The sequence below is a fragment of the Helianthus annuus genome, chromosome 16 (genome assembly GCF_002127325.2).
Source record: "Helianthus annuus cultivar XRQ/B chromosome 16, HanXRQr2.0-SUNRISE, whole genome shotgun sequence".
NCBI classification, from domain to species: Eukaryota; Viridiplantae; Streptophyta; class Magnoliopsida; order Asterales; family Asteraceae; genus Helianthus; species Helianthus annuus.
The window spans coordinates 201,485,520-201,497,123 of NC_035448.2; the positions used below are offsets into that span (position 1 = coordinate 201,485,520).

Consider the following 11,604-nt stretch of genomic DNA (forward strand, 5'->3'; position numbering starts at 1 on the left):
TGTTAAGGTATTTTTAACGGCGGACTATTATTGGCCAAAAGTTGACCAGTTCGAATTATTATCGGCCAATAACTGAGTTGGGATTATTATTGGCCAAATTGAGCAGGTTGGGATTATTTAAATCCAATTTGCCTTTTATAATTAATCCGAGTATTTTTCATTAATAATATCAACTGTTAACACGATATAATAAGTTAACGGTTTGCCTTAAAACAACTAAAAATTAGAAACTAAAAACAAGTTATTGGATCTTATTTCAAGGAATTGTTGAGATCCAATTCCAACTCCTGAATCTTTCCCTTGTCCTATCCTTCCATTAGCAAGTTCACAAATGTTGAAACATGCAGAACCATCCAAACCGATACAAATCCACATGTTCGACCAGTATGAGATTTATACGTTTTGCTACATGGTTTATAGTTTAGAAACCAGTTTTAACGGTGTATCTTAATGAATATTTGAGATCTCCATCTCTTATGTTGACGGTCTTCCCCTGATGTTAAATATTTTACAGTACAAGGCAACTCGACTCGCCAAGATGTTAAATACTTTACAGTACAAGGTAACTCGACACCATTGAATATATAAAACCGATCAATTCACTTTACCTTCAGTTTCAGTTAATTGTATAAACGGTTCAATCAACCAACCACCCGGCTTTTGTTTTTTTTGGCATGGCTTAATTGAGAGCCAAATTCAATACAGGTTTGGACTTTGACAAATGTAAAACATTTCAACAAATTTAATACATATTATAATCATCCATCTTTCCTCAAAGGCTCAAAGATACTAATCTTATAAAAGATACAAAAAAAAAATAGTTTGGTTGGGTTATTTATAGGTTCGGTTAAGTTAACTTGGTTTTGTAAATGTATGTATAATCAAAACTAGCCGATATAATCAATTATTAAACTCATACAAACACAATCACATTGATTATCTGAAAGTCGTGATCCCTCGGGTTCAATCGACAGAACACTCTACAACAGATATCGATGTAATTCGATCCATAAAGGGTTTGTAATTTGAGAGATAGAAAGCACCTCAAAAAACAGAGTTAAGCATAAATGTCGGTTCTACAATGGAAGAAGAATGACTGGGCATGGAATGAACTCGGCAAGCAGGTTTGCATCAACATGCTTTGAATGGATGGCTTCCATACTCATAATAACCAAGTCTAGATTCATATCATCTGCAATCTCCCCTATGATCGCTGTCGGCTTGCTACCTTCCCCGAGTCGTTCTAAAAGCTTGAACTCTTGAAACCCACCTATGTTTTAACAGCAAAATGTTTACGCTTTACATTAATTAATCAAATTTAACGAAACAAGATGATTTTAGGATTAAAAGCAAGCCTACCTTCAGACAAATGCCAGCGGATGCTCGAAAGCTGAGTGTCATGCTCTGGCAGTGATTCTTTCAGCTTTTCATCAATGACTACAACAAAAATATATATATATATATATATATCTTTATAAAACTTCATTTTGTTGTTTCAAAAATGTTGTAAAGCGTAAAGTTATCTAAAGTAATTGGGGTTTACACGGGTGTACAAGAACACATACCAACAACAGTTATGTCAGCACCGTACTTCTTAGCCAAAGCAGCTGTGGTTGCAGCAGCCTGTTAAGCGACATGAATGCAAGACGAGGGTCAAAGAATAAAAAGATCACAGACAAAAATAAAGTTTTTATGGTTTAGATGTATATTCATTTTATAAACGATTATATTATGTTGTAAATTTAGGTATTAACGAGACATGTGTTCGTGTTCGTTCGCTAAGCTAGCCGAACGAAATTTTTTGTTCGTGTTCGTTCGTTAAGCTAATCGAACGAACGTAAACGAACTTCCCGCCGAACGGTTCACGAACTGTTCGCTGAACGTTCGGTTCGTTTACAGCCCTAGTTATAACTAAGTCGATCTACGACCCGCACATTATGTTAAACCTGTCAACGGGAAAAAAAATAGACGATGTAAAAACGTTCACACACACACGTACGTTGCGTCATATTAACTCGAAAAATTTAGAACTATACGTAAAACAAAAATTTGCGAAAGATGAAAAATATAAGTGACAAAAGTTGTGAAGTTAAATTGCAAATAATGAAAAGTTTTGGGTTAAAGTTAAAAAACAAATTATGTAGGGTTAAAATTGCAAAAGGTAAAAACCTTTGGATTAAAAGTAAAAAATAATTTTTTTTTTGAAAAAGCCCCAAAGCACAACTTGCAAGTTGTATTGCATATGTTTGTTGCTTATTTATAGTAATAAAATAAAATAAAATATGCAAAAACACATGTCGTGTTCGGGTACATCCATTTAGCTTTGTTTAAGGATGGAAGCTAAAAGGAAAGAATTAAACCTGTCTAGTTCCTTCAGAGAGATAAGGATTTCGATCTGTTATTGGTAGAAGAAGGTGCTTGAATTCAGTAAAGGCCTCAGCAACTGCATTGACCGCAGCCGCTTGTGGTCTAACTGCAGCTGAAATGATTCATATAAAAAATATGATTATAAAGAATTCTTTATTTTGATAATTGAAAGGAAGCTGACGATCAAGAAAAGATTCAATAATGTTTACCAGCCCAAAACATTTTAATAGAAATACGGTAATTTGATGAGAAGACCAAAGACTTGAGTTGAAGCCCGACATTTTTTATTAATGCCTGATGACGTAGGGACAAACACACGAGGTAAAAGTAAACTAGACGACAATTTGGACCACACCCGTAACTATAATCATTGGCTGTATCTATATGGTCCATATTTGAAACCCTTAACCGGACTGTTAAGGACCGGAAATATGCTCCTCAACCAGGCCTACATGTGGTGTGGTTCCAACTGGTAATCGGTTGGCCAAAGTAAGCAAGAATTAGAAACTACTTAAACATCTACTTAAAATACTGAGGACATGTGAGGAACTTGGTAACTACCCATCATCCCTTTTATTTGACCCACTCAAATACAGTAAACAAAATGACTTGAAAATAGAAAAATAATATGAAAGAATATCCAGAAAATATAACATGCAAGATACACATGCATGCGTCTTCGCTAGAGACACATCAACGTGTTCCAGAACCATGGCCCTACATGGTCTAGGCATATGAGCATATCATGGTCCAGAAGTAACCTAAGTGGTTTTGAACGATACTAGTTACAGGAAATGCTCAATGACTATGCAAGAGAAGAACCAAAGGAAGGGATTAGGGTTCAGTTGTCTTTTGATGAAAAAACAACCGTTAAGACAACTATACCCCCTCACCTTGTATAGGGAATGTTGTCATTTGTGCAAGGACCCCGATCCAATCTATTAACAAATAACGTTACCTATGATCAATCCACAGACTCTTTTTCTCATGGCTCACTAGGAGCTATGATGCCACCGTTCTATGTTGTTTTACAATGACAAGTAAAAGTCCGTTCGTTAATCGCCAGTGGACAACATCATTCCCTCACCAAACATAGCCACAAACGCAGACACTATTCATTGTACAACCCACAGACGACTATATGTAGAGCCATACAAGCCTTATACCAACACAAACTTCTAAACCCAAATCGCCAATTTCAAGCTTCCTCCAAAAAGCAAAAAAGCCATGGGCTTGGTGATCCAAATCACAATGTCAATCTTTTCGTACAAACATATTCTGGTCTGGCGAGACTATGGTTCAACAGCCTATAGAGTACCGACAGAGAGCGTAGACAGCTTCGTGAAGATTGGAAAAAAGTTCTTAGCAAACTTCACGCATCCAAGGCGACACACAAAATATCTTAGCGGGCTTCACGATATCAAATAACGTGAAGAGGAAGACCTATGAGTTTTCATGGAGAGCTACAAGTTGGAAGCGCCACACATAAGCAGAGCTGATGAAAGAATGCATGGCATCACTAGAAAATAGTTGATAAAATAACTAAACGCTCTACTACCAAAAACAATGGACGAAGCAATGGATTATGCAGAAAAAGAGGTGTCACGACAAACGAACAACGGAACAATAAGGAAAAATCAAACCACCATGAAGGCCTAGATCTTCAACTTAGCGGATCAAACCATTCGTAATTACAAGGATCCCCATCGGGATAGAGCATAATCAATGACCCGGTGACTCTAGACGCCAACCCGATAGAAACACCTTCCTGCAAAAGTCAACCACTGGACCATCCATACACTCGTTTAAAGGATAAAAAAATATAACAATGTCATAGCCTCATCAAAAGTCCGCGCTAGGAAAGTTTCAATTTCAGACCTCCAGTACTATGACCGGACCCAAACATGGAAAAAGCTCACAGTAAATTCCACAAAGACAAAGGCAATGAGACAAACAAGTTTTACCAATTAAAAAAGCAAAGCAAATCAAGGCACCCATACAATTTAGCAAGCCAGCACACCTAGTCAAGGAAAGCAAGAGCCACCAAAAGCATTAACTCAAAAGGAAAAAACACAAAATCCATAAGTGAAGACATTCTCTTAGGTTTGGAAGGAAAAAAAAAAGGCAAAATCTTAACACCCTAGTTGGATGAATAAAACAATAGATTTCCCTCCAATAGGCGCTAGCTCATTGGCCATGTTGATTAAGGAAATGGTGGCAGAGTACATAATAATACACATACACAGAGAAAGTGCCTTGGAATAATGTCCACACATTTTTTTCCTTAGCTACCAAGTACCAACAAACAAGTGTATAAATGCAACACATTGTTGGCGGGTTCTCTGGAGAAGTGGTCAACCAATAGAACGATTAAAACTACATGTAACCTTGGGCGATTGATACGTGCCCACGTCACCCGACTACCCACGTTTATTCTTTGCATGATGTTTCTTATTTTGCATGTTCTTATTTAAGTTGATTGAGTGTGGAAACCAACTCATCACTATTCCATCTTGCTGAGAATTAGGAGTACTTTTAGTTCACAGTTTCATCCATGTTCTATTTAGGTTCGTGTATTTAAGATGACAAATGATGAATGAATGTTTAGAGAAAATTGTTGCAAGTGATCTTGTTATTCTTTTAAATATTATTGGAGTCTAACCCGCTCAAGGGGTCTTCTTCTATCATCTTAATTCTTGGAGCTTGATCCACTCAACGGATCCTTATCAGCGATGAACCAAACACAAGAATAAAAAAAGGTTCCTAATTGTGAGTTCATCATCAAATACAACATGATCATAAGAAGACCGGGGATTCACTGGTTTGGTCTGTACCCTCCACAGTACATGCGAGTGAAGTTCCCTACCTCAACAAAAATCGCCATTCTGTGGTGCAGAAAATGCACAAAAGTATGCCAAAGAGAAAAATCCAGTAATTCACTTGGCAATTAACCCAAACATCAAAAACAATCAACAGCAACCAACACATAAAAGAACCAGAAACCTGCTAAGGTGACTCATCAATCATCATTCATTAACCGATTTCAAACCTAAAAAAACACTGTTTCATACTAACCTAAGATAAGTATTATTATTATTATTATTATTATTATCCTAAACTGCCCTAATCTAAAGAATGCAATGAACAAGTCCCAAATTAAACCAACAGTCAGTGAATGAACAAATTCCACTAATGTTTCTAAAAACTAAACAATTGAACAACACACAGTTAACAGTTAACTAAAAGTGAAACATATATGGAAAAATAAACATACCTGTGCGATCAATTTTAAGTAGATTTGGAGGAATGGAGAGCTTGCGGTTGATCGAAGAAGATGAAAATGAGGAGGATGATAATCGTGGAGAAATTGAAAAGGATGAAGTTATTATAGAATGTTTTGATGAAGTTTCTAGGTGAGCAAGCGATGAACAGTTTGTAAACGCCATGAAACCCTAATTAGTAAGGTTTTTCAGTGAGTTGAGCAGCTATGGTGTGTTGATTTTTTTGAACCGGGGAAGATGTAAAGTCCCTAGGCCTAACATTAAATGTAAACGCCATGAAACCCTAAATGTGATTGTTTTTAAAGTAAAGAGAAAAATCCCCGGATAGTTCATGTGGTTTCGCCTTTTTTCACCTATAGTCTCCAACTTTCTAAAATTATCTGAATAGTCCCCAAGTTTTCAATTTTTGTTCCCGGATAGTCCCTAGGCCTAACATTAGTTAGTTTTCTCAGTTAAGTGGGTGTGAAATGACAAAACTACCCTTCATTAAAAAAGTAAAGCATTAGTAGGTGATTTATAAATATAAGTGGGTCCCACCACTTCACCCTTCCATCATCATCTTCAACCTCTCTAACCCGTGAGTTTTTTTTTATTTTGAATAAAAAGTCCCCGATCCTTAACCAAATCCCATATTAAATGCACCATCTTTATAAACACTTCTGTTTTGCTTCACACTCACACATTTCCAAACAGACTTATGCTTATGGATTCCAGAACCAGAAAACCAGAAAGTTGTCTTGGGGGTTGGTTGTTGTAGCGGTGGCTTTTGTCATCAGTACAGGTGAAGCTCAAGACTACACCTCGGTGGTTCCGGCTATCATTGCTTTCGGTAACTCTGCGGTCGATGTCGGGGCTCACCATACATCCACCCCACCCCCACCCCTTTTCTCTTTTGTTTGCTTTGTCTGCAACCAGAATTATCAAACACCACCAACCACCACCACGGCACCACCCCACCCCACTCCCGTTTCGTTATTTTTCTTAAAATCGATACCGCTCTGTGTTCAACAGCTCAACAGAATCATTTGCGAAAACATCATCATTCACGTTCAGTTCACGGAAATTGAACTGCCATATGCAAAACTTATCGGTTCCACACGTCGGTAAATTTCCTTGATCATCCCAAAAAGTTAGCATTAACTGGATCAATTGAGCATATCAACGTTATCCTTCAAGGTCTGGTAAGGATAGTCGTTACTGTTTTTGAAATTACCGACCGAACGAAGTACAATTCCAGGAAACTCAGTATCCATGGGAAGTACGGAAAATCATCAACGATTTCTCGAATCAACGCGAATTCTTCCTCGAGATTGTCATTCCACACCTTTTGACAAAAGCGACATTTCTCATAACAAAATCGTTCAATTTTTATCAAAATTATCTAAATTTCGCGAGGAAACAGAACATGGATTAATATCAACAGTGTCGCTTGAGAATCGATACGGATTTGCAAAATACACATTCAATAATCATTATCAGCATGAATTGATTTGAAAAAATATATAGAATTATAATGTGGAATCGATACAGATCTGCAAAACACATGATAAAATGGCGGGAAGGTAGTCATTGTACCGACATCGACCGCAGAGTCACCGAAAGCAATGATAGCCAGAACCACCGAGGTGTAGTCTTGAGCTTCACTTTTTTGATTCAGAATAAAAAAACTTATGGGTTAGAGAGGTTGAAGATGATGATGGAAGGGTGAAGTGGTGGGACCCACTTATATATATAAATGACCTACTAATGCTTTACTTTTTTAATGAAGGGTAGTTTTGTCATTTCACACCCACTTAACTGAGAAAACTAACTAATGTTAGGCCTAGGGACTATCCGGGAACAAAAGTTGAAAACTTGAGGACTATTCAGGTAATTTTAGAAAGTTGGGGACTATAGGTGAAAAAGGCGAAACCACAGAGACTATCCGGGCATTTTTCTCTAAAGTAAATTACAAAAATCATTTAAGCCAGTTATTCTAAATTGTGTCATTTGTTTTTAATAATTAAAGAAAACGTACTTGATGTGTACAAACCCTTGCAAGTTATGTCATTTAGTCCTAACTCAGTTAATTTTTGTGGTTAAATCTGACCAAATGAACCCCACATGATAGTATTTTTGTGGTTAAATCTGAACAAAATAGACCCCACATGAGAGTAAAATGACCAAAATACCCTCATGTGGAGTCCATTTGGTCAGATTTAACCACAAAAAATTAACTGGGTTAGGGCTAAAGGACATAACTTACAAGGGTTTGCAAACATCAAGTGCGTTTGCTGTAATTATTGAAGATAAAGAACACAGTTTGCAATAAGTGACATACATAAAGGACGATTTTTGTAATTTACTCTTGTTTTTAACGGCAAATTTAATAACTAACACTGGAGTATTATCATGTCACTAGTGATGGGGAGATGTATAGTAGTCCCTAGAGAATGGATAAATGATTGTTTTTAACGACAAATTTGATCACTGATGGACCACTAGAGTATTATCGTACCACCAGCGAAACCATCAAATCATATATCTTCATAATGCATATACACCAATTTAGGAGAAAACCCAATAAATATGGGAAAACCCTTTGTGAGAATTGAACCAGGACCTATTGGTCCCAAAGCCTTATCCCCCCCTCCCCCGATGTCAACAGGCTATTGTTAACAAGGTTAGGATATGAGTAAATTACTTTTTGGGTCCCTGCGTTTTAGTGGTTTTAACCACTCGAGTTCAAAATCAAAAAGTTTAACGCCCAAAATCCTTAATCGTTCATTTTATAATGTTTTGAGTCCATGTGTTTTAGTAGTTTAACCACTTGAGTCAAAAATCAAAAGTACAGGTGTTAAAAAGTTGGACTCAAAATGTTATAAAATGAGTGGTTAGTGACTTAAGGCGTTAAACTTTTTTTATTTTGAACTCAAGGGTTAAAACCACTAAAACACAGGGACTCAAAAAGTATTTTACTCTTAACATATACTAGGAAATTTATTTAAGTAGTCTTGATCATCTATTAAATATTTAAGTACAAATGAACAAAAAAATAGGCGTGAGTTAGTTTAGGGGTATTCTAGTCCATCTAAGATAAGAATTTTTTTCTCCTTCAATTTCCCATGTTTTTAAAACGTTAATAACTCTTTAATACGACATTATTTTTTTTATAAAGAGTAAATTACAAGTTTTGTCCTTTATGTTTGTACCAAATTGCAGGCGGTGTCCTTTACCTTTAAATTTGACGAGTTTTGTCCTTAATGTTTCAAAATCCTACACGTTATGTCCTTTAGCCTTAATCTAGTTAGATTTTTTGGTTAAATCAGATAACACAAGGGTATTTTAGTCCTTTTATCTAAATATTTAAATAAAATATATCAAAATTAAATATTAAAAGTCAATCTCTATTTCACTCCACCCCCTCCCTCACTTTAGTCCTCCACCGCCGCCATCAACTACCACCCCCACCCCTACCCGCCCCCACCAACCACCACCTCATGTTCCCCATTAGTCCTGATCTACTTTTTTGCATTTTTGGTAGGATCAAATTAGGCTGAGACTGGTTAGCATCAAATTAGGGCAAAAACACAAGATCAGGTCCATATATTTTTGAATGTCCGACTAAATACAAGATCCATATCGGGATCCAAACACAGTGTGTATAACGAAAACAATACAGAAACAGAGGAGCTTCGTGTGATTATGATATATTTTCATTCTCAACACACCGACATTGCGATTTAACGATTCAAAATAGCGAATTAAGCCAGGGATTTGATTTATCGGATTATAAAAGTTAATCAAACGAAACAGATGAAACATGCGTATATGTTAAGTGAAAATGAAATAGATGAAAATGAGAATGAACCTTTGAGGATAGAAACGAAAGGAAAAACGATCGTCGGAATTTCAGACACCATTCGAATATCTGGAATTTTGAACCCTAAGGGTATAATGAGGGATGTTATATAGGAGGAAGGACTGACTTTGGTTTCCTATGGTATTATTGTTGAACGGTGGTGGAGATGGTGAACACTGGTGGTGGTAGGTGGGGTGAATGGTGGAGTTTGTTGGATGTGAAGGAGATGCTGAAGGAGATGTTGGGCTGGGTTTTTTTATTTATATATTATTCTTTATTTTTTTACATATTTAGTCCCTTGATATAAGTTGTTTACTCAATAGCCCCTGGAGAGGTAAAATGACAAAAATACCCTCATGTGCAAGGCACATGACCATATTTAACCAAAAAATCTAACTAGGTTAGGGCTAAAGGACATAACGTGTAGGATTTTAAAACATCGAGGACAAAACTCGTCAAATTTAAAGGTAAAGGACACCGCCTGTAATTTGGTACAAACGTAAAGGACAAAACTTGTAATTTACTCTTTTATAAAAATTGCACCATAAAAACGAGCATTTTTTACCTTTGAAATGAGTATACTTTTGCTATATTTAAAAAAAATCGAAAACTCAGATTCGTAAAATGCAATGGACTAAAAACACAAAAAATAGTATTTTTTTCTAAAACGCAATGGATAAAAAACACAAAAGAATGTGTTTTTTTTCTTTCTAAAACGCAATACACTAAAAACACAAAAAATGTGTTTTTTTTTTCTAAAACGCAATGTACTCTATAAACACAAAAGAATGGTTTTTTTTTTCTTTCTAAAACGCAATGGACAAAAAAAAAAAACACAAAAATGTATTTTTTCTAAAACGCAATAAACTAAAAACACAAAAATATGTGTTTTTTTTTTCTAAAACGCAATTGACTAAAGACAAAAAAAATGTCTTTCTCTAAAATATCATTTGAAAACCCGGATTGTAAAACGCAATGATTGATGAAATTCTTCAGATTTCTTACAGAGATCAAATCCAATTTCTTATGATTTCTTCAATAATTGACGAAATTTGAATGCTAGAAACACTGATCAACGATCGAATAGAACAAATCGAGTGATTTGCTTCAAAATTACTAGAAAAAAACTGGGTTTATTCAAAAAAGTTGAAGAACGCGTTATTTGATTGTTTAAATCATTGATTGACGAAGAAAATCGCAAAATTATGTATTGATTATAGAGAGAGAAACTGAAAAAATGTTGAAGATAATGAGCTTTGAAAATGGTGGGTTTCGAGGATACGGGGAAAGAGAAAAATAGAAGATGAGATGAGATTGACTAAAACGTTCATCCCCATGTTTTTTTTTGTTATTTGTCACATTTCCTCCTATTATTGTTTTCTACACTTCCTATACAAAGTAAACTCACTGTTTGATCATCTCCCTTGTTAACAAATTATTTTTGTCAGGAAATAAAGCTATTTTTTAAATCCACTTTTCACACGATTTAACAAACCACCGGATAATTATAAACCATTATTGATAGATATTTTGACATGATACAAGTCGTGTATATTATGACTGGTATACCATATCTAGGGGTACGATCAATGAAAAAAGTTAATTTTGTATAAATACGATAAAAATAAAAATAAAGTTAAAGTAGAAAAAAAAAGGAGTGCAAATGCATTCTTGGAAAAACTTATTTGTTGACTTTCTTTCTTTACATTGTATGTATAATCCTCCCCTATCCCCTCATTTTTTTAAACATCCATAACCTTTCTTTTTATATGACATTATTTTAAAAAAATGCACCATAAAATCGAGCATCTGGAAATATTTAAATTGAAAATCCTCAAAACACCCTGATTAAAAATAGGTTTATGAATAAGGTTAGGGTATATAATCAAAATGACAATAAAAAAGAAAAGTCAAGGGCCCAGTATAAAAAAAATAATTTATACTAAAATTGGTAAATTTAGAAAAAACCTCATGAACTAATTTGGACAATTTAGGGTGTAAGAGGTGCTCACCTAAGAGGTGAGTCCCCTCTCTTACGCCCAACCAATCCTCGTGTGCCACGTCAACTCCCCTCTTAAACTCCCCTAACACCCTAAATTGATGGCGGCACTCCCC

General features: G+C 35.5%; 1 protein-coding gene across 1 annotated transcript; it reads right to left on the reverse strand.

The window, feature by feature from the left end:
• Positions 1 to 861: 861 nt before the first annotated feature.
• Positions 862 to 5,931, reverse strand: LOC110915512. Its single transcript, XM_022160228.2, has 5 exons — positions 5,642 to 5,931; positions 2,361 to 2,479; positions 1,566 to 1,623; positions 1,360 to 1,437; positions 862 to 1,270 (listed from the first exon to the last, which is right to left on the reverse strand). The coding sequence occupies exons 1-5, from the start codon at positions 5,811 to 5,813 to the stop codon at positions 1,077 to 1,079; spliced, it is 621 nt and encodes a 206-aa protein (XP_022015920.1). The 5' UTR covers positions 5,814 to 5,931; the 3' UTR covers positions 862 to 1,076.
• Between the last annotated feature and the right edge of the window lie 5,673 nt (positions 5,932 to 11,604).

Excerpts from the sequence above, each read along its gene's own strand:
- LOC110915512 (XM_022160228.2), bottom strand. The coding sequence starts at position 5,813 with ATGGCGTTTACAAACTGTTCATCGCTTGCTCACCTAGAAACTTCATCA. Across the intron at positions 2,480-5,641 it reads ACTTAAAATTGATCGCACAG|CTGCAGTTAGACCACAAGCG; the intron begins GTATGTTTATTT and ends GAATCATTTCAG. Across the intron at positions 1,271-1,359 it reads CCGCTGGCATTTGTCTGAAG|GTGGGTTTCAAGAGTTCAAG; the intron begins GTAGGCTTGCTT and ends GTTAAAACATAG.